The sequence below is a fragment of the Pogonomyrmex barbatus genome, unplaced genomic scaffold (genome assembly GCF_055798465.1).
Source record: "Pogonomyrmex barbatus isolate J1 unplaced genomic scaffold, ASM5579846v1 scaffold1, whole genome shotgun sequence".
In the NCBI taxonomy this organism is placed as follows: domain Eukaryota; kingdom Metazoa; phylum Arthropoda; class Insecta; order Hymenoptera; family Formicidae; genus Pogonomyrmex; species Pogonomyrmex barbatus.
This window is the reverse complement of record NW_028297098.1, coordinates 972,137-996,152: the sequence shown is the minus strand read 5'-3', so window position 1 is coordinate 996,152 and position 24,016 is coordinate 972,137. Positions and strand designations below refer to the sequence as shown.

At 39.6% G+C, this 24,016-nt stretch overlaps 1 protein-coding gene across 1 annotated transcript in view; it reads left to right on the top strand.

Moving 5' to 3' along the window:
- Mitofilin (inner membrane mitochondrial protein mitofilin) overlaps positions 1-24,016 on the top strand; it is a 33,145-nt gene that overhangs the window by 258 nt on the left and 8,871 nt on the right. The window contains exons 2-10 of the mRNA XM_025219057.2: positions 267-355; positions 717-785; positions 947-1,159; positions 1,250-1,293; positions 1,500-1,613; positions 1,689-1,893; positions 1,974-2,385; positions 2,557-2,691; positions 9,706-9,934. Of these exons, the coding sequence (XP_025074842.2) occupies positions 267-355; positions 717-785; positions 947-1,159; positions 1,250-1,293; positions 1,500-1,613; positions 1,689-1,893; positions 1,974-2,385; positions 2,557-2,691; positions 9,706-9,934 (1,510 nt within the window). The remainder of the gene's footprint in view (positions 1-266; positions 356-716; positions 786-946; positions 1,160-1,249; positions 1,294-1,499; positions 1,614-1,688; positions 1,894-1,973; positions 2,386-2,556; positions 2,692-9,705; positions 9,935-24,016) is intronic.

The window sequence follows — 24,016 nt, the reverse complement described above, 5'->3', positions numbered from 1 at the left end:
CTCGCGACAGTGTCACGCGGCGATCCGGCTCCGACCGCCGATTCCACCGCCGTCGGCTGTCACGCGCCACGAGTCTAACTAACGTGGAGTCGCCGTGGAGTCGAGCGAGCCGCGACGGGGATCCCGAAGATCGCCGGCCAACGCGTCCGCGTTGTAAAAAGTATTTACCCGTTCGGCGCGCATCTCGCGTGACGAAGATGGCACGATTTCGAGGAGCTTACATAATTCCAGAGGTTCTCTGATCCCGTCATTGTTTACCTTTTCAGGTAAAAAAACATAGTTGCTCCAGACCATTTCATCTAACTGCTAGGTGCTATGAGTCGCGGACGCACGTCAAATATGAGCCGGATGGAAGGTGAGTCGATCTGACAGGTTGCATCATTTATCAGACATACCATTATATAGTAGAGATCATATTTTCGCTTTGTCTGCTTTAAAATGCAATTGACATGTTTTTATACCGTTTATGAACGATTTTGCGCGTGAAATCGAAACGCAATGAGGTTATGTTCGGTCATATGTTTTTCTAAAATAAGAATGAGTAATTTTATGAATGACACACATCTGGCACATTCATAATTTCACTACTACTGTATTAAACAGATTTATTGAGCATTAAATAATCATTGCTAGTTTTTGACGAGCAGTACAATTTTATTTTATTGTTTTCATTTGAACTGTATACGCATAAAAATAAAAAAAATATATTTTTTTAGGCTATGCAGAGATGTCAGACTTACGTCCAGGTTTATTGGACGTAAGTATTCAACCACATCGCCAAAAAGGTACATATAGAACATATAAACTTTGAAAATAATATATTTTATAAGTTAATGCATGTTTCTATTAGTTTTCTGATATTCATATAATTCTATCTATATCAAAGAAAAAGTAAAAAGAAAATTAGTTAATTTATTTTAATTGGAATACTTGTGGTTAATAACAGTGAAAAAAATCGAGGATCAGGAGTGTTGATAACTCTAGGAGCTGTAACAATAGGTACCTTAGGAATATTAACATATGCGAAACGAGACCCAGAGGTTCGAGCTACCCTCGAAGGATGGATTCCTGGTACTGACAAAGCTATCCGAATTATGTTCCAGGAAGATTCCAATTACTTTGACTTTGTACTTACATTCTTTGAAACATTGAAGCAGACGTAAGGAAATACAAATTATGTAATATGTAATTATGTATAATGTTAATAATGGAAATTATTTATTTTATTAAAATATATATTTTTCTGTAGGATATTAGGCATGTTTGTCAAAGAGACATCAGTATCAGAACCAGGTCAGACAAGAATAGAATATACAAAAATTGTAGAATACATACGTGAGTCCTAATCCATATCCTAATTCCTTAATTTTTCCTATATCTTACTTATTACACCTTCCCTTTTGAGCTAGTTTTTTTTTATTTTTAGAAACTATATATATAATATAATTAATAGAATTATATTCCTACTAATTTTTAACAATTACGTGTGTGCACTATAGCGCCCAAGTCTGCTTTTGCAAAATCACCGGTCGAGCAGAAAAAAGCGCCTATTGATAAGAATTATGCCGAAATTCGTATTAGTAAAGAGTTCAATGGTGAAAAAATAGACATTGGTACGTTTGTATATTTCTTGTAATTGTATTTTATATGAAGTTTAGAAGATAATTAAATAATTCATATTTTTACAGTTGAGCCAGCGCCGTCTCCAAAAACTGCGCCTAGTGAATTGATACCGCAAAATCTTATCGAGTTAGAAACATACTGTGGTGAAGCTGCTGTTAAAGCTATCGCAGCCTATCAAAAGGCAGGATTCACGCTTCAGGAGTACACTCGAGATGTTGTCAAAGTGATTGAAACCGCTGGCACTACGATAAATGAAGCAATTTGGCAAAGGCAATCTTCGTTATGTTTACGTAATTGTTTCACATTTCATTTATGTATCGATTATATAATCGGATTTGTCACGTTCACAGATTAAAAGAGACTACGGAAAAGAGGAAACAAGCCATAGAGCAGGCAGAACAGCATGCAAAAGATGCGTTAGATTCGCTTAAGCGCATGTACAATTTAATCGACGAACCTGCGGTTGAGGCGGCCGCTCACATGAAAACGGCCGCGAAGCGGAATATTAGAAAAATTATGGATGATGTGGATGAGGCCAAGAAAAAATATACCGAAGAACTACAGAACAGTAATATTACGGAACGTTTTTGGAAACAAGTTCAGGCAGCACGAGAGAACTTCAACGAAGAATTGCAAATTCTATTCCCCAGTATAAATATTCATGATAAGAAGCTGTCTGTCAGCGAAGAAGCCTTCGATTTATTCGTGCTGCATATGTATCACAAAGTCAACAATCTACAAAAGGAGCTAGAGAAATTAAGGGTTAGCATTATTTATTTTGTAAATCTTGCAGTTTTCAAATTTATATTTCAAAAATTTTTTTATGCTAAGTGAATTATGTTTATATGTATTTTTTTTATTTATTTATGCTAAGTGACGGTTGTCACATAAGATTGGTAATATTATTTTCATAGAAAAACTGTTTAATTACAGACAGTCAATGAAGCTAAAGTGAAAGCGGCATTGAGAACGACGGGCGACAACGCGACGCAAGAAAAATTAGATGCATTGATTTCTCTTGCGGTTAACCAGGAGAGATTACAGTTTGAAGATGAACAGGCGAAAAAGGTAGGAGTTTTTTTTTTTGATTATTTTTAAACTATGTGTTTATGTACCCATTTTTGTCTATAAAAAAATATTAAATTTATAAAATAATGTATAGAATTTTAAATTTGTTATAATATTAATGATGAACATAATGTGACGCGTTGTATATTATCGTATTTAAATGCTTCTTTATTTATGCTTTTTGTAGAAAAGAGCTAATTCTATAATGCGCGCGTATATATGTTTGCGACGAGAAAAGCGATATAGTCAAATATGATTCAAATAGCTTGAAAGGGCCAAAGTGTGCCAAAGTGTGCCAAAGTGTGCCAAAGTGTGAATCGTACATTGACCGGTCTACGAGCATTTACGTTATTTATTTCTTTATTTCTTTTTTCTTAGTGTACAATTGCAGATAGATTGCGAGTTTTAGTGTCATTAATAATGTTGCCCTACAGTTTAAATTTGCATGACCGCTCATTCGCGCATTGAAATTCAGGTCTGTCGTTGAGTGCGAATATAGTTACGCGGATTAAAGAGATATGGCGTGGAATAAGATCCTTTCATTAAATCGTTCTGCGATGATAATCATGTGAAACGCGAAAAATTTCTGAGGTTTCTAAGCTAATGTATTTCGCGATGAAAGAGAAAAATAATGAGAGGGTGAGGGGCGGGAGGGGACAGTTAAAAACGAAGTGGTGCTTAAGTTGTAAAGCGAACGAGTAGAAAGATCACGGTGATAAAGCGAGTCTTCGTTAAAGAGCGTCAGAAAATAAGGGAAAAGGAAAGTAATGACGTCACTTGAATCATAGCCACTTACGTTGCGCTTTAATATTTTTCAAGATCTTTCAAGCCGAATGAATGGCTTTCGCATAAAATAATATTCTAGTGTTGCCTTGTAAAGTTACAATATTTTACCAGTACATTTTTTAAATAATCTCAGCTTTAATAATTCTTCGAATATCCTTCTTTTTTAATAAAAATGTGCAAACTTTGCGAGTTACATCCATACCGAATCACTTTCCACAGTGAATCCGAGTTTGTATTTCAAATCGAGGCACAGGTGCATCGATGTTTCTTATATGACGAATTTAAATCGGTATGGTATTGTATGTAACGTCACATACGTAATACATCCAAATGCGCCGAGTTAGAGGATGGTCCCGGTAGCGCAGACCGCCTTGGTCCTTTTATTTATTTCCATTTGGCCGGACGCCAATATTTCGACAGCGGTGGGCGATATTATTCCCTTAGAACGGACGACATTTGTGTACCCTAGTTGTACGTACGCCACCGCGAGGTATCCGCTGAGGAACCATTATGACTCACTGTCCTCATAGTTGTCCGACAGCTCTTTTCCGGCCCCCCTTCTTTATATTCCCGTCTCTCGGGTCCACATCGCCGAATATAAATCTTGTCGGATCGATCCGCGCGGCGGGCTCGCACGACCTTTTGTTCTCGTTTCGGGCGGGAACAGCGGTGTCCTCTAATTGCTATTTGTCTACGAGCTTCCGGTGCCGCTCGTTAACGTCCGGCCGAATATTTTACCGTTAATGCATCGCGGACGGACGGGTGTATCGCCAACCGATATCCCCGCGTCATCCATTAAATTATATATATATGTGTGTGTGTGCGTGCGCGCGCGTGCGCGCGCGCGCGCGCGCGCGTGTGTGTGTGTGTGTGTGTGTGTGTGTGTGTGTGAGGGAAGGAAAGAGAAAACGGAATTAATTAAATGATAATCATTGCATAATTCGTTCATAAGTTGCCGCTAACAAATGATCGTTCGTTCTGGAAGAGCCGATACGAGTTGGCTGTCGGGACGATTGTGACAAAAGTGTGTCACGTCGTATGTCGTCGTCACGAACTTTGCGGTGCGTTTGCACGTCTGCTCCTCGTCGCACGAAGAAGGATCCTCTCTCGCGTCATTTAATTAACGCGTCATTTAATTAGTTTTGCCTCGGAAAAACAACTCATCGTCGTCTTCGTCAACTCGAGCGCCCCGAATGTTTTCGTCTCATCGTCGCGAAAGTAGGGGCAAAGTAGCGTACGTTGCAAATCATCGGCGAAATGAAATGATCATCGTGAAAGGGCATGGGTCAAATTTTTGCGACCGAGTCAGAGGAGTTAATCAGTTTCTTTTGTATATATATATATTTTCCCAGGCACGTGCGTCGGTAGTCGTATAAAATTTTCGTTGGGAAACATTGGAAAGCAATCTGGGCGCTGTACAATGATAAAATTATTGGCTCTCTTAAAAAAGGGAGTGCAGTTTAGTTAAAATATTTATTTGCATCGCGATATATTGAGTTATAATTAGAGTTATAATTGACTGAGATTCAAATGAAAATTATTTTTTGAATCTTATCTGCTAGGAACACACATTATATATAAGATAAATATCGATTGCAACTGTCCATCGAATATTTCTTCATTGTCTCGTGCATTTGCAACGTATAATGTAAATAAAGTTTCTTGTGAAGCTGTATAAGAGCCATAGCCGTCCCAAGATTGTAGAGAGCTTGAAAAATTCATAATTCCTTATCTGCTTCCGCCGGGATTTCAGTCGTGGTCCCGGTCACGGGATATCTTTATGGCGGTACACCTGAAAGTTATTTACCGCGACGGACGTGAATTATCGATGAAACTTTTTGTCGCGATTTGTTTTAGCCCGTACCCTCGCACGGACGAAGCTTACTTTACCGCGTAGAAACTAAAAGCAAACCGTGAAAACTCGTCCGATTCATTTTCCATATAGCTTTTGAAACGCTACGCGATGCTCGCCCAAAGTATCGCCGATAATTTTACGACCGTGAATAAACAATCATCGTGCAACTGAAGTTTACGACATTTAATAAGAATTTTTAGAAGAAGTTAAATTCCAGGAAATGAAAGTCTACAAAATTTTGCGTTTTTTTTTTTTTTTTTTCTATGATATGATGATGAGATATTTAGTTTCTACATTTTCGCATTTTAATTCCCAGAAAAGTGTATTGATTTTCTGATAAATTGCCGTTTCAGCATTGTTTTTAAATTTTAATTATTCTATCTTTAATTTTTTCTCTTTTCCGTTCTCCTTTTTACACACAATATGCATGCAGGTTTATATCCCGAGGAGTCGTACTTTGGCCGCGCTTTTCGGGCGAGAAGTAACGTGCTCGTTCTGCAGAAATGCACTTTTAGCGCACGTGAGCGACGTAGTGCTGATCGTATATCTACTTTTACGACGGAAACATCCGTCGGTAGGAAAAAATATTATTCGACATGTACGGGACGACTAACCAGCCGCAAAAAAAAAAAAAGCGAGTGTTTAAGCGTCTTTTCCTGTGAATGGCTTGTAATTCTCACATTAATGCTAACGTGATCGCACGCGCTATACTGATCACATGGTACCTTTTCTCACTGTTTTTTTCCCATTATTCTGAAGATCGATTTCTTTGTTTATTCACGGCTCTTTTTACGAATAATTTCTTCATTTTCAACAGAATATAGTAAATTTACTTTAGCAGCATTAGTCGGCAAGCAGGATAAGCGCTTAATAATTTTCTTTTTGAATTTATTTATAAATTTAAGATTGCTTGTTATGCTGCGAATCACATGTTATTTTTTTAATATTTTGGATGTATATATATTCATAAATTTAAAAAAAATTATTAGGCTAAGATCCTGCCTAATATCATTTATTATATTCTATTCTTTAAATTTATTCTGCTTATTACATTGATTTGTTTATTCCTCATTTTGTTTTCAAGATTCCGGAATAATCTAAAGATGACGTCATCATCCTGATTGTGACTTTAATTGAATAATATGAAATGTCCAGAAACGTTCCTTCGATTTTTACTTCAATGACAAATTCTTCGAGAGTTTTTACTTAAGGAAGACGTTGCACTTTAAGATTTTATCTATTGGAAATTTTCCAATTTAGCATTAAAATCCTGGCAATGAAATCAGGAATTGAAATACTGGAGAAGAAATTAAGTTTAATTGAATATGGAGAATGAGATTATTCTTTCTCGTTTAATCGCATCTTAGAATTTTCGTGAAAAGCCCTTTATTTCCAATAGGAAACTATCGACTTTTTTTATTGGGAAACTATAGCAACTAAAAATTGCTGGTGTCTCAACAACTTTTTCTTGAAGACAAGGTGAATGAGCAAACTAACTCGCATTGTAAAATACATACTGCAACCAGAAAGAATATTTTCATTGGAACGTCGTAAAGGTTGACAATGTTATTGTCGTAAAATCTAATCTGTTTCGTGACTCGGGAATATGCGCGACCTAATAAATAAATCTTGCCTTCTCTCGTATGTATTACTTCAACGCAACGAAACGAAGATATGGAAGATGTGTGATAAGAATGAATTGTTCTCCGGTCACAATTTCCATCAGATCTTAAAAATAGACACGAGTAAAAATTTTTTTGCTTTGTCAAAATTACATTAAGATTTACGATACGCATAACTTCTAAAAATTCCTTATTATACTTTATTTGCAAATTTAATTAATTTTTTTAATCGAAGAAGAGAGAATCGATTTTGATCTCGGTAAATAAAGAAAAGAAGGAGCTTTCTCTGAGTTTTCCGCTCGTTATCGTGGGACGGGCGCGATTTCGCGGATTCTTGGTATCCACGGTATCCACTAGAAAAAGCTCCGAGTTTCTCCATTGGTAAACTTTCGATCGGCCGACGAAGTCGGCGAGGCACAACCCGCGCAAGTTAATAGCCCCAAATCCGTTTCCTTTTCTTTCGGGAAGGATTTTGCCGTCGCGTTTGTCGCGCGATCCCCAAGTAGATTGCCATACAAATCGTCGTCATTAAATTAGTTACGCGCCGGGAAAAACCGCCGCGATTTCGCTCGTTCGAATCCGTCTTCTGCGAGAGATAAACGCGAGAACGGAATTCGTTATCGTCAGCATTCGAGAACGAGGAAGAAGGAAGAAAATAAACGTTATACATAGAAGGAGACGAGATAGATAACCACGTTGTCAAACTACAATCAAAAAAACTTTTTGTAATTTAAATCACGGGAAAAATATGCAAATATCATTATTAATTTTTTTTTTAACGGAACCATAGATGCTCGATTAAATACTACACGTATTAATAATAATGGCAACTGATCTGTAATATTCTCGATATCTCGTTTCTCTTTCAATCCAAGCGAAGAAAAATGTCGGAATAATTAGTGGAATAATAATTTTGATGAAATAAATACTGTAATCGTATAATCGGCGATACGGAACAAAAACATCTGTCGCAATATTTGTTGCAAGTGGAACAATTTTCGCATGACTTCGTGTGAATATAAACAGCTCGCGTTTTTCTTCTACCGTATTTAATTAATCCGGCTTGGCGCAATTGCGGCATGCGAACCGGTGTTAGTGAAGTGTTTTGGATTTGCCGAAACAGATTATAGAACGTTGCGCTGAAGCCAGCTTAGCTCAACCGAATGGAAAAATCTTGCCTCTCGTTATTTATTTTTTTTAACATTCCTTTGTCACACATAAAATCCTTATTTCATGTCGATTAATTTCAGATAATTTATTGGGAAAACAAATTTATTATTAATGAAAATTTTACAATTAGAAAGTAATAAAATTAAGAGAGAGATTAGTAATTTTTGATAATACCTAAGGATTAGGAAACAAATCTATCGTCTTCTTTTAACGTTCAGGATCGTTGCAGCATCGACGATAGAAAAATACGTGAAAGATGGTCAGCTTTAAGATCTCGGCTCAATTTCCATTTGTCGTCGATTGCATTATGTTTTGCGCCGCGTGGAAACAATCGCGTGTTTCTTCGTACATCACGGGTTTTTAGCGATATCGACGGGCATTAATTACTTTAAGAACTTCATCGATCTATCCTCATATCAGATAGAAATCTAGAGGAATCTAGAGGTGCAATGTAGACGAGAAGTAAGATCGAGAAGATTCGCATCTCGCAATATCGGTAGATTCCTCCCTCGTATCCTTGACTCAAACGGGTCGGCGAAGTTGTCGAGCCAGCCGGGCGTTAATTATTGATACGGGCTCTCGGTACATAAAGTTCCAGACGATCGGTGCATGTTCGCAGACATGCCGTTCCAGAAACACGGATCCGTTGCCCATACGAAACATGACGTTGGTCAGGGAGTGAACCAAGGAAGGCGAACTAAGCGGGGCGAGACCGACGTCGGACAAGAGATAAAGGGGGAAGCAGACTTTCGAGGCTTGGGTCGCTGCCCAATGAGGACGGTCTCGGTGATGCCTTAAGTGCGGATAATTCATCAAAGTCTCATTAGGCTAATGCCTTGGGGGCCTGTATCTTGAACGACATTACCGTGATCGTCGCGGGATTGCAGAGGACGCGAGCTTCTTAGGGATTCTGATTTTTTTTTTATATAACGAACAGGTCAGACATTCGACGGTTATGGAGGAAAGATGAGCAAATTTTTGCTAAATTCCGTTTCCTTCGATTGGAAATTACTTTTTCACGTGTTTCATATATTTGTCCACTTTTTAATTTATTTCTAAATAAAGGATATCACAAATCCTGAAGAAATATACTTTTTATCATTTCTCAAGAATCAGATTACTAATAATCTCGTCCTTCTGTATGCCGCAACAACAATCGCCGAGCTGTCGAGAGACACTGTTTGTTCTAGACTTTAAAGCACTGGCATGCAACGTCTTATCTAGTTTCCTGAAACTTTGGCTTATCTCTCACGCGACGTTCATTTTCTCTTATCTCGTGGGTGGAGATTGGAAAGAGCCGAGAAACGCGACGTTACAAATCCTAGACGCATTTATATTTAATACGCTGTAAAAATTTTGCGCTATAGCTTCCGGTTTACCGCAGCTATCTTAAATTCTGCTAGATGCTAGAAGCGGAAAAACGCATGACGAAAATTTTTTGCAAAATATATGAAAATGTGAAACCACGTTTTCTCCTCGATTTTTAGGCGGTACGAAAACGATCATAAAAACGAACGAACCGAGTATTCGCGTTGTTCAATAGTGTATTCAAGTTTACGAGCATTCGTCTTCGTGTTTCAGCTATTGGCGGAGCAAAAGAAGTTCAACGACGAGATGCGGCGACAGTTGAAACTGCAGTCGGAGATACACGCCGATCATCTTCGAGAGGCACTTTCGGTTAAAGAGCAGGAAACGCAAAGGATGCTGCAGCACGCGCTCAGCGAGCAAGCTGACGTCGACTTCATAAAGCACAAGGCACAGCTCGCAGAGGTAGTTGGAAGGTTACGTGCTCTCACAGTGGCTCTCAAAAGTAAGTATCTATCGTCTCTCTCTCTATATATCCTCTTCCTTCGAAGCAGCAGAAATAAGCAGCGTTTTCTTTTCCGCGAGAAAATTGCGATTTGTAACTTGTATCGCGTAAAAAAAAAAAAAATGTCGATGTCGATTAAAGACAATGCGAATTAGGCAACGATTTAAAGTACACCATTTGATTTCGTTACCTTTGAATCGACCTCATCTAATGTGATTCTCCGTAATCACTTAGACTAGTCTGGATCGAGTCCGTAGAAATGATCGTAACCCTTGATGGAAACGTCCATCAGTCTAGAGTAAGTAAATGTCCAACGTCCATTGTGCCGTTCAACGGACAAATCATCTTTCGGAGGGAGATGCTCTCGCCTTTGTCGTCTCCGCCATTGTGCCATGTCCTGGCGTTTAATTACAGGGGCAAAAAACACGGGCCTGGTCTCTATAAAAGACCGCGCACCCTCCGCGTCCGTGTCGAGAAAGTGTCGGCGACATTTTGAGACGCTTGATCTCCTCCGACTGTTTGTCTTCTCCTGATCCCTTTGTCCTTTCGACGGTAATGGACCTCTCACGGTCCTGATTCGGACCTCGAGGAGTGTCGTATTTCGCCATCGAATGTGTAGCGTTTGCGCGATCAGTAATGTTTGCGACTTGCACCCTCTGTCTTTCGCCGGACCGGACGTGTAACTTAGCCACGGATATTTACAAAGGGGAAAAATACGATCCTATAATTGTTCGCGAAAAAAAGGCTAATATCCAATAGCAAAGTCTTAAAGTTGTCAAAGCCATCTAAACAGTCGGGATTATCGTGTTTGACAAGAAAAGACAATAAATATATATATATATATATATATATATATATATATATATATATATATATATATAATTTGTATACAATAATATCTAGGTTTTTTTATAGAAATAAATGTATCTAATTAATTCCGACAAATCACATCCATTTTAAAAATTGTTGCAAAGAAAATTTGGAAAAGAAGATTTATCTTTCTTCTGGAATATATTGGAAATTTCTAAAAATTACTCGCGAAGAGATGCCGTTAGAGATTACATTGGCGATGTTTGTAACGAACATTGAACATTTGCCGAACAAAGTTTGGCGACACAGAGGGAGTTTTGTAATCGCGTGCATGTAGTACTTAGTTTTATTATTTTACGGTAACTTTGTAATCCGCGTACGGGACAGGCGACATTCTGAGATGCGTTTGCCCGAAGATATCACGTAGCATGTTTCCCCTTTCTAGTTTTACTGATAGCAGAGGGATAACCGGAGTTTAATCCGGATTAACCCTGTTCGAGTTTAACGATGGCACCCTCTACCGGTCCTCTTATCGTCGGCGCCTGTACTCCGGCCGGTCGAGATTAATTCTCGATTAACAAATCTCGATGCGACATGCACTCGTTCCGCACCCGTGCCGGCCGTGCGGCCGATAACTATCTTTAATTAGTTTCCGTTCGAGTAATTTTCCGGTCACCGAACGGATTACGAACGCGGTACGTTATCGATACTTTGCGCTCGTGCCCTCGATGCGCGAATCACAGGCGTTACATTATTGAAAATCGTTGTCCACTCGTGGAGATGTTTCTTTTTTCTTTTCTTTTCTTTTCTTTTTTTTTTTTTTGTTCGTTTCCAATGGTCTCCCTAAGATGGCTCGCGTATTTATTATCCGAACATTATCGATTATTGCTGCGTTTAATCCCACATATTTCGCAAAGTATTCGAAGCTTATTTTATCTCGCGTAATATATTAATTGTTGCGATATAACGAAAGAAAGAAAAAAGAGAGAGAGAGAGAGAGAGAGAGAGAGAGAGAGAAGAGAAGGGATTTTTAAATGAGAAAGGATACTTTAAATAGCTTTTATTCTTCGAGTTTCGCAAACAGTGAACGCCACATGGAACGAACCTCGTTAGAATTCATTGCGGTTTCTGGCAAACAATTTATTTCAACGCAAAAATAACGGTAGCGTCCCTGCAAAACCATTGTGATATTTTCATTGGAGCGTTTCTCATCGAATTTCTCGATTAAAACGACCTAATTTCCCGGTGGTTTACCGGTGCTTATAATTATTGTCCTAATTGCGGATTGTCTCCCGAAGTAATGTCACCGAATTCGGCCGACCGGGATATTTCGGGCTGGCGAGACCGCGCGCGACGACGCTTTTCGCTCGTTAATTAACTTCGCCCAACAAGCGGACGGAAGTGTAGATGGTGCTTTCCGGGAGGCGAAGGGCGGTGAAAGAAACACGCGGAATACGGTGCTCACCGCTGCATAATATCCATTATCCGGCGAGGAGTTTTGCGTTTAATTTGCTGAATTACCGTCGTTTTACCGACGCGCCTGCTACCTTCTGGAGGCTTGGAGGCGGGCCACACGAAAACAGAAACTACCCAAAGTTAATAAAATGCACGTCCCTCGAAGGGTCGTAAGATAGAAAGTCTCGAGAAGAAAGCGCGGAATCTCGTGATTTATGTCCTCGTGAGGACGCAATGAAAATAAAGGTATTATTACCTTTCCATAAGCTTCTTGCGAGAAAAAAGCGTGATAAGAACGATGAGAGAAAAAGAAGACACAACTTTCTCTCTCTCTCTCTCTCTCTCTCTCTCTCTCTCTCTCTCTGTCACTCTTTTACCGATTGTTCCCATGGCAATGGCACAGGGAGCGTATTTCATGAATAGAAATTAGCAATAAAAAGATGGCATGAAAAAGAGATGAGGATGGAAGGCGTCGAGGTGCAAACTTCTAGATTTCAACGTGGGCGATGTTGCAACGGGCGGGTAACATTCAAGTCTCGGCGAGTTGCAAGAGAAGCGAAAGAGATTTCGGGGCTTCGTAAAAGTGGCGATTACGGTTTGACTTTCGATTACGGTTTTGGAAGTTTCGAGAGATAGCAATTTCATCATAAGCTTTACGTGGATCGGGATTTCGTCCTATGCCATTTCTAACCGTAGAGAATCTTTGATGATTTAACATTTATTTTCTTTTATTTATCCGAGCAAAAAAGTCAAGATTTTTTACTCACACATCACGCGAACGAGAAGAAGCGAGATGAGTGAATATTTTTTTTCAACAGATACAAAATGTTTAAGTGACATCGTGATTATCGATTAACTAGTAGTATTGTGTGTTAAAAGGACAGAATTAATATAGAAATGTTCTTTTATCGTACAATTTAAACATGATGGAGTAAGGTAGTCGTGCGAGATGTTTGGAAGGGCAATAAAACGGACGGATGAGAGTGGAAGCCAAGCGAGATCGTAGGTCACGGTTTTATCAGCTCGACAAACCGACTAACATATGCGGCGTATGCCCCAATTATAACTTCCGCCATACGTCTCTCTCGTGAGTGCTATTAAGGATCAGTACACGACTACGATGTCGAGCGGCGAAAGGAAAAAGCGACAGTCGCCGCGGTTGTTCCGCGCACCGAGAAAAACGCGGTTGCATCTCGCTCTTCTTCGCGCTCAAATGCGACAAAATGCTCTCCCTCGGCGCGATGAAGGAAACAATAACGTCACAATTTACGATAATGACGGGACGCGGAAAATGCGAATTGTTTTCGCTCGAAGTGGGAGGAACTGCGACGGAGCGTCTAATTCCGAAATTTCCTTTTCGGGCGTCGCAACGGGAGCAACTTTCGCGCATGAACAACGAGAGAACGGCGTCTGATTTCGTTGAGATAAAATCGACTCGCGATTCGTCGGGGGAAGCGCGTAATTATGAGCGATACGCGGTGCATATTCATGCGCTCGGCGGAAGACTTAACTAATGCTCGACGCCGCGCGAGAGATGCCGTTCGCTCGCGTCGGACGCGAATCCTTCGGGATGTCGGAAGATCGACGTTACTTCGCCTGACGTCGATGCGGTTTTCGCTTTGGCAAGTTTCCACAGCCGCGAAATACGGGATAGATCATCGCCGAATATTTCCGCCGCAATTACGTCGCATTAAATTTATCCGCGTTGTCGGTTACGCGAAAAAGCTCCGCGAGGAGAAGCCGCGTTTAACGCTTAACGTTCCGAATACTCCCGAATACTCTTCTCGGAGATAACAGCCTTTTGGCGGAATCTAGCGAATCACGATGGATTCTGCCTTTATCGTACAAAATGTGAGGATACTTTCGTACTCGCGATATACGATCACGCAAATTGCAAATTTCTACGGAATTTACGATTCGTGCAATAGAACCTACTTCTTCATGTCTTTTTTTTTTGCGATATATTTCGTATTAAGATTCATCAATGTTGCGAGAAATACGATCTTAAAGGAAAGCATGTTAGTAGCAGTACGTATTTTTTCTCCCGCTGAAAAAATTATTTTTACTTTGAAAGAGAGATAGACAAGAGAAGTATTTTCTCATTTGCTGAAGGCTTTTCTCATTTAAATCAATTGGTTCAATTAAAGGACGTCCTTCGTTATCGTTCGCGTAGAAGCTGAAAAATTTAAATGGAGGATAATAAATCTCTTAATCGGCTCTATGGGAATCATGGTCCATTGGAATTTATGGCGTGTGCTTTTGTCGCTGAATCACTCGGAGATAGTTTTCGCAACGAATCAACCTTTTTTCACGGTATTTCAAATATAACTTTTCTTCGCTTACAGATTTATGTTATTCGCAAACGTGAATTTAAGGATGTCGAATGTGAATATTTTATATGTCCGATATATTGCGCTTCAAGGAGGAATATAGGTTCGCGAATCTGCAAAAAGGATATTCAATATCCGTGAGAGTCGACTTTTTTATGCCAGCGGGGCTGCGGACGTAGAATCGGACGTTTAATCGCGAGCACACATAAGCGTTTACGATACCATATTTCCTCGGTCGGGCGCGAATGAGCGTACGAGAGTCGCAATTCCCTCGTAAATCAGACAGTACGTGTTCCTCTGTGCCGAACGTCTCAAAATTAATAACGTAACAGCTGGGAACGGGACGCATAAACGTGGGAATGCGTAAAAATTTCGGATACGAGATGTAGGTGGAATACTGATGGCAACGTATATAGGGAATATATCCCAAAAAACTGCCGATACATATTTCAATGAGATTTCAGATAGCCCGGAGGCTTTGCTAAGTGAAAACGTATGTGAAAAACCGGTATGTGAAAAATATATAATATTAAAACTATTAATGACATTAAATATTGCAGGAATATTCTGTCAAAGCTAAACTGGTGAATAATAGATAAATTTACCGCTTTGGGTATTTTTTTTTATAAATTTTGCTATAAATATTGATTTGCTTCTCATAAAATTGCCCGTCATAAATATGTATTTGTTCGAGATGCATACCGATCGTGTGCGCGTTTTTTAATTAAATTCGCGTTTGAAATGCGTATATATTTTTTTTTCACGCTTCATGCTTTAGCCTGAGCGATTTCCGTCTCGACGAAAGTAGTTTGGCGAAATCGAGGAGAGGAAAGTTGGTGATGGCGAAGGGAGAGAGAATGGAAAAAAAAAAAAAAGAAAATAGGTCGCCGAGCTGGTACGTTCCCACGTTGGCCCTTTTTTCTTGCCCTTCGTTCGTGGCTGCAACTTCCATAACCCTCGCGCGGAAATACTCCGCGAGAAGAAAGGTACTCGTTTATGTGAGGCTCGAAGAACTAATACGGGTAATATCGAAGAAAAATCGCTCGCGGTCGAAAATATTACCGCTGAGCAATGACAAAGAATCGTTCGTTGAATCTCAAAGTAATCATCATTATTTTGAATTGTTTTTACGCTATACGCCAAATTGAATTTGTTATAACGTGTTAATTTAATTATGATTTTTCTCGAAGGAGAGAAGAAATTGAATAAGAATCTTAAAAAATATTTTATATAAATATACATAAAGCGTTCTAAATTTGACAAGGATTAATTTTATTTATTTTATTTTTTTTTTCTTTTTGAGAGAGAATTTTTGCGTTGAATGTATTTTATCGTAAATTTCCATCTCGAGTCGGGCTTGCGGTGAAAATTGCAAATACCGAGGGGATAGTTTCCGAAAGGCGCTCGTCCTTTCGACGTGACCTTCTAGCGCACAATGATCGCGGATCCTCCTCGCTTTTCCGGGCTTTCGTCCAAAGCTTTTTCTGTGCATTACTGTCGAGATACCGTGCCGTCGGAATGCGGCTTAACTCTGTTCTTACATCGCCGTTCGAAATGCAACGGGCAACTTTCCCCCGAGAGAGCGCGCTCTCCTCCCCTATTCCTCCCTCGCGCCGTGTGGTTTCAGCGTCAGAAAACAGGGGTAAAAAGAAAAGCCAACCGCGTTCTCTCCCAGCTGGTACTCGAGTACCTAGGGCTCGGCTCGTATTTCAACGGTTCGCGGTGCTTCGCCGGTGCTGGCTCGTGTCACTTGGAAACTGCACGACAGTAGAAATAAAGTCCTGAAGGAGTTTCTACGTAAGGGCCACAAATAACGACGGGGTGTCTCTGGACCGACGACGTCGTTTCTCGAAAGAAAAACAACACTGTTAATGAGAGAATTCTCAAGAGTAGGTGCCGATTAGGTTTGCACACTGGTATTGACTATCACCTTGTATCGAATCGCCGAGTTGCTCAAACTTCGCAGAATTTTATAGAATTCGGACATAGAAAGGACAAACGTTTCTATTGCGGTAGCACCATGGCAATTAAAAGTTTTTTAGATTGTCTTAATTCACATGGTTACCTTTGCGCTGACACAGCAAACAATTGAAAAACAAAAATAGATTATAAAAAAGGAAAGATTATTTCGATATTAAAAAAGGATTGTATCTGTTGCGTTCAGTAAACTCGGAGCATAGAGAAAAAATTGTATTAGCAACTAGAAATTTAAGGATAAATAACGCCTCAACTAGTTCTTATAAAAATAATAAGAAATATTATAAAAAAATATAATACTATTAATCAAGTTTGTATAATTGTGTAATTATAGTTAAATCACTATTTTATTGTAAATCAATAGTTTACGTATGTTTTCTTGTCGGTACTGTATTTTATAGTAGTCAGTACTACTTTAGTTTTTATTACTTTATAAAAATAATTACAGAAACTTAAATTTTAGAGCTGTAAAATTATAGTTATCAAAGCTATTGTTTCAATGCAGGATAATCGGAAATAATTACGTATTATTTCGATCCGTTGATTAGAAGCTTAGTTAATTACAAAGTACTCGCAGATACTGCATTTCATGAATGTTTTGCTATAAATCAACCACCATTTGATATCTCCAATTATTTAATAATGCCCAATTATTTAGTTCTAATTACAACTACACATGTTATACCCCAAATAGATATACGCAATGGGAGGATAGATTACGCAAAGAGGTATCGACATTTACAAATGTAAATGTAAATCACATGATATATGGTTTCAAGTTTAATACCGTGCTTTATAAATAATTACTAGAATCGAGATTGGAACTGCGCGAGCTATCACTGCTCTTTCGTTAATCGACATTTTTACGGACGCTTAAATAATCTGGCCAGCGGCGAGAATAATGGATGACACATCGACGAAACGAAATCAAAAACTATCCGCAATGCTGCAGTGCCAAATTGATCGTTCCCTCTCGACAGAACTTGTTTCGTTCTTTCGATGGACGCGCAAGTGTTCGGACATTTATCGCGTATCAAAGTTTTTCGGAAGATCGATATCGCAAAGAATAAAAAGTGTCCTTGGAATTCCGTAGAAGATAAAACTATCAGACATAAAGAAAAAAAGTGTGCGATTGAAAATATTTTAAAATTTTGATCAGTATCGCGAATGACAAATGTTAGAGGAGCGTTGTTTGTTTCTTACTCTTTTGAAACCGGGATTATACGGATATGTGGTATTTTTTTTTTTTTTCACGTGTTGTCAGTTCCTTTCAATCTGTTTGTAAAACAACAAATTGTAACAACAATTGTTATCTTTATCGCAAGCCCTATATTACAGATTTTATCAGAGTAGAAATATACATGTCGGACGTGACATTTGATTTCACGACGTTGACGTAACGCGTTGCAACAGCCAGAAATGTGGCAATCCGTGCAATAAACTGTGCACACATATCTGTCTCCAGTTAAATGGAAGCAAGAATGCCTGAATTGAGATATCTCGACAATCTGAGATAAATTGCAGTTATATTATTCGCGGTAAGTTTTGTGCGAAAAATTAAAAGTCTAAAAAAAATAATGTTTTTCAGAAAATTTGTCCTGAATTTCTTGCCACCTTTCTTATTTTCAATTTTCATTATTTTATGAAATATCTCGATGTGATTAAATACGCAAGTTAAAATTTTATTTATATACGCGCAAGTGAAATTGAGTGAAGCGACAATGACTCTATTTTAATACGACGATAAAAAAGGCTCGTCAATTGATAGCTCTCACCCGATAGACTTATTAATATTGTTTATTGCCACATGGCTGCTATGTTCGCCCTCTAACTGCGATTAATTAACGAGAAGGACAATAAACTGTGTCGACGAATAACAGTTTGCAGTGACAATTAATTATCCTCGTCGCTGATATGCGAATTTTTCAACCTTGCTAGAGTTCTTGATTGCCCGATCCTCTATAAATTTTTTGTTCGTTTTTATAGAGCTTTGAACGAAAAGCAATCAATTATCCCGAGCGTGAGACCGCCGATGACGAGATTTTCGGGTTTCCACATCAACGTCTATACTATTTCAATCTATTCTTCTCGCAGCGCCGTAATACTGTTTTCTTTTTTTTTTTTTTTACAGGCTATTCTCCGAGAAACCTCATTTCAGATAATTTCGATCGTGGATGAAATTTTAAATTAATAAGACACAGGAAAGTTATTTTATATGTAAACTTATTAGATAACGTGGAAATTAGATTTACGCGTTAAGAAATTAACCTTTGACGTAGGTACACATCGATCCAATTTCAGTCGGCTAGTGTCATAAATGTAAATCCTATCTTATTTGAATAAGTCGAATCTCTGCATTCGTATAAATATAAAATGGCATGAATAAGAAAAAGACAAGTATAAGAACAATGCGGAATTGATGTACGATAAATTCGCTGTATCCTAGACTTTAATGAATGGAGGAGAGAAGAGTTATTTGCAGACCGATTAAATGGACCGTCCAATTTTCTATGTTGCGTTGACCGCAACGTTGCGGCCTGGGAATTTAATTTCGGCGGAGTTTGCGGACGCTTGTACCGATATGTTTTATCGCTTTTATCTTGGTAGCCCCGAGTTGGCGTTACGATCCGCATCCGGGATAGCGGCTTGATACGTCTTCCGACCGAAAAAAAAAAACCGCTTAAAATAATTTGCTTAACTAATGAAATTTCCGGAGGGCATGCGCGGAGATAAGAGGGAGCGACTACACATCATAAATACTTTAAACCGATGTCACCGACATGTGCGTATTACGCCTCGGGTCGTTCTCGTTAGAAAGTTGCCGCTACGGTCGATCTTACTTCGCGATTAAGCTCGAGTATATCTCCAACGTTGGTCCGGAGATCCGGTATCTCCGCCTCCGGTAGGAGGAAAAGTTTATCCCGCGTGGTGTTTAGTCAGTGGACCGATGCAACACCCACGCACCCACACCGCGATGCGACGTGCGTCGGACAGGGGAAAAGCGTTTGGCGTGTCGGCCACGACATTACAGGGGTTGTACAATCCACCCTTTTGTCGTGCGTCGACCGCATCGCGCTTACGCTCGTCAATGCGAAAGCGTTCGGAAAACAGGGTCCATAGAAAGGACAAAGAGCAACAGAGAGGAGGAAAAGGGAGAGAGTATAGATGGAAGCAGGGCGGTATAGATAAAGCAGCCGTCGAAATTCGCGCAGCTCTCAGAGCATAAAATGTCAGTCTAGCGCCATTTAATCCCTCCGAATTGATTTAACTAGTGTTTCGGTTCACGAGAGACAAGCCGATGAGCCGGAAATGATAAAGAGCGAGGAGAGAATAGCTCATTCTGGATTTATTCAAATAAATCGATAAGTACTGTCCGGTCGCAAATTTTTGTATAATAATAACGCGAGTTTTCTCCTTATCGATTAGCTCGAATTTAAACCCATGGGAGAGATGGAGAGAGAGAGAGAGAGAGAGAGAGAGAGAGAGAGAGAGAGAGAGAGACAGACAGAGAAGAAAGCATAATAGAGAGAAACAGTCGGTGGCAGTGTGTGACCTGGCGCGGTGCCATCAGATAACATACGGAATTTTTTGCAACGAATGGCGGCAAGCCGTGTAAATGATTATTGGATTGAAAATATATGAGACAAAGCACGTAACACACATACACACAATTGCTAAAAGCAAGTCGCAAATAGTGACACGGGGAGGAAGCGCTCCAAATACAATATATATATTAATATAATACATTACAATGTAATGTTAATAATTAAATTTAATCTTATGCGCGTTAATCAACATTCGCGGTATATAACATCCGTTTTATACGCCACTCTTATGAAGTAGCGTGACAATCGCAGACAAAACTGGAAGTGAAATACGAAAATTGACACGTACCGGAATTAGCAAGATAAACGAACTGTTTATCAAAATCTCTGTGTGAATATAGTAATTATTTATTATTTGTTCGGAATAAAATAATAAACTTCGAGTTAAACCATCACTTTTAACAGTGATTTATAAAACAAAAGATTCGGGAAAATACAGGGAAATACGTTTCTCTTGAGTTGCCATTGTGCTACTCTCTTTTACCCTCTCGCGCGTTGTGCTCATTAATGAACGTGGCAGAAATGACCGTGAATGGCAATTATGATCTTTGCGAGCAATTATGATCAGCGAAGATAATTAATTCTGACAGACCGCAGGACAGAATTTCGTTCGTCCGAGTGACGATACGCCGCCGCAGGTATACGCTCGGACAAACTAGTAATTATCCGGAATAATTGGACGCGTTCATTCGGGAATCTGATAATTCCTGCGGATACACGACGGATTTAGGGGTTCTCGGAACCCGGGAACTTTCCGCGGCGACGTCCGGTTCAGTCGGCGGAAGGCTTCACCCACGTAATAACGCGATTTCGTCTGGGCAAGGAGAGGACAGGAAGGAGGATCGACACGTGAGACGGAGTAGATCCGGCTTGAAACAGTTCCTTCGACCTTCTCCGTTTTCCGCGTCGATACTCACGATCAGTTCGAGCGTAAGAATCGTTCGTTGAAAGTTTATCGCGCAGCGGTATAAGCACGGGGGAAAAGCGGAAGAAAACGAAGGAGAGAGAGAGAGAGAGAGAGAGAGAGAGAGAGAGAGAGAGAGAGAGAGAGAGAGAGAGAGAGAGAGAGAGAAAGAGAGAGCGAAGGATTCCGGATATATGTCGCGTGTCGAGCAATCGGTCTGTCATTTTGGCTTTACGATTTTGTCTTAAAGTAATCGTTGAAATCGATGCATTCCGCCAATGCGACTTGAAATCCGATGCTGCGAGAAAAACGAGAAAGTAGATATTATGATCAGTCGTTTACGCGCGGAAGATATAAGCAACATTTTGTGAGAAAACGATAATCTCTAAAATACTACGTCTTTTGGATAATTCACCTTTATCATTTATGGCCTCTAAACGCTTTTTAATAGCGATAAAGTTAATGAAAATAGATCATTTATGTATGCGTTATGTGGGCATTGTTAAACAGGATTTAAGTATTATGAGATCAAATATTGAAGTCACACAACTTGTTGTTTCATTATGTATTCGCATATTTATCTACAAGGATTACATTCCGCAATTCGGACAAATTCTAAAGCTAAATTATTTTTTCTATTTTTTTTTTTTTTGCTCCGGATATGTTTGTCCATATTTTGACAGGCGAGCGTATAAAAGTAGGATCGATGAATCAATGTTGCATTATAGCGTGTCCAACGGTATTGCCAATAAAACCGGAACGATGACTGGCAAACCGGAACTGGATATAAAACCACGAATTTAATAACTGCCCGGATGTTACCGAATAATTAGTTTCCAGGGGCATATCGCTTCACGGACGGGATTTCGCCGTGGCCGAATAGCGTAGTCGATACGATTTCTATTCGATTCTATACGATTTTTCGCGAGAATTACCTATCGCGCTCAACCCGCACTCGTAAAAGGAAACAGCGACAGACGGCCGCGGTCTCTGTGTGTAATGCACCGTCAATAAAGCAGCAGAGCCGGGCGGGCAATAAAGCCGAAGTAGCACGATGGATTTGGTAATTCGCCGCGGATGCGGACCAGAACTGGCTTGCGGTTGCGAATTTGCGAGGTTGCTTGCTTATGCGGCGAAATTGATAATAATACAATCCACCCCGCCTCACCCCCGCCGGTTCCTCGCATCCCGCGATAAAAACTGCGACCCGCGAAGGATTAGCTTAAAAAAGCGCGGCAATTTTATTGCCACCGCGAGAAATGATATTGCCGCGGCCACGGAAACGCCGGTTCGGTTATTCGAGCCCGAGTAATTTAAAACGGGAGATAACCAGCAGCTTGCTGACTAAGCCTTTGCTAGGAGCTTCTCTTTTTCTCTCGAAACGTTCTCTCGAAACGAATTTTATTATGGATATTTTATGAAAAAGCACGATAATGAATATTTAGATGACAAAAGTGCGCCCCCTAATTCGCGTCGCGACAATAAAATTACTGGAAGGATGGGAACCCCCCCTCTATCGCGAGAGATTAATCACGCGCGCGCATGTATCCTCGAAACGTTGGCGCTTTTCAGAGTGATTGTCGTTTATAAAGAATGATATTGCACTTATTACAGACCGTAATTTGCTTTCGTGTTTCTCTCTGAAAGCCAAACGTGAACTCGACTATAATCGCTTTGATTTCAGGTGACAATAAATTTTTTTTTTTTTTTTTTTTTTTTTAATAAACGTTCGTGATAGGATAAAAATTGTGTTACCAGTCCAGGGGTTAAAATCGTATTAAGGTTCGACTTACTTAATTTATATCACGCGCTGTTTGCACATAAACGGAGCTGCTCCAGATCTTAGGAAAACTGAATGGAAGAGAGCCGGAAAATCTCTAACCGGGCGAAGTAATTTTCTCGAGACAAGAGATCGCTCCGTAAACCCTATCTGGATTGATATGCGTAATAAATCACGAGAGCTGGAAGCATCGAGATTCAGCTGGATCCCCGTTCTCTCGGCCCGCCCCGGTGGCGTTTACAGCCGTGCCGAACATCTTTCTGGCCGATTTGCAGTTCATCAATCGCCGGTTGACAGGTGGACACTCGTCATGCCGCCGATTAAATAGCGATTATGCCGGCACAATAATTTAACGATGATTCAATTAGCCGCGGTGAAGTTAACAAATACAAAATCGGAAGTAACGATTATATCACCATCATTCGGTTGATCAGCAGTATATTTCGAAACAATATTTTCACGCTCACACGATTCGATATTTCGTATGAAAATATTTACAGCGATGTAAACGGCATTGGAATACATTTCCAATTTGACCATATTGACGATAAAACCCGTTTATCGCATAGTTGTTTATTTCTCCGGCCTTGTCAGTAATTTTCGCGAATTTGTGCCGAATGGATGTGCCTGTGTAAAACGCATTATTATACGGCGCGAGATACAAATAAATCGGTAAATTTTACTCCGATGCGTATCACAACATTTTAATGTTTCAATAAATGACCGTGAAATATATTTGTTTGCGTCCAAGTGTTCATCTTTGTTTACCAACGGAATTATGCATAACGTTTGTTTCACGGGGCTTTTCAGGACGCGAGCACGCGTCGAGAGAACACGGCTGGACATGCTTTCATAATTCACGTACATATCGGGATTTTCCCACAGCGAAAAATGCTGTCATCGAAAAATTTCGTACAAAAACGCGCGGAACGTTTGTCACTGTAACACGACGGCGATACCCCCAAGGATTTCCGAATGATCGAGGAACCTCAACGAATACATGGGCGCAAAATTAAATTAGACAAGCGAATTTTACGAATCGATCTGATGATGATTGGGAGTTTTTTCTTTTTTCAACAATTTCGCGGTAAATGCCACATTTTCATTTTAATCATTAATGTTGATATATTGATAATATATGTTTTAATAGCATACATTAATAGAGCGACATATAAATTAAATAAATGATAAAATCCCATTTTTCTCTGATATTTTTGCAAT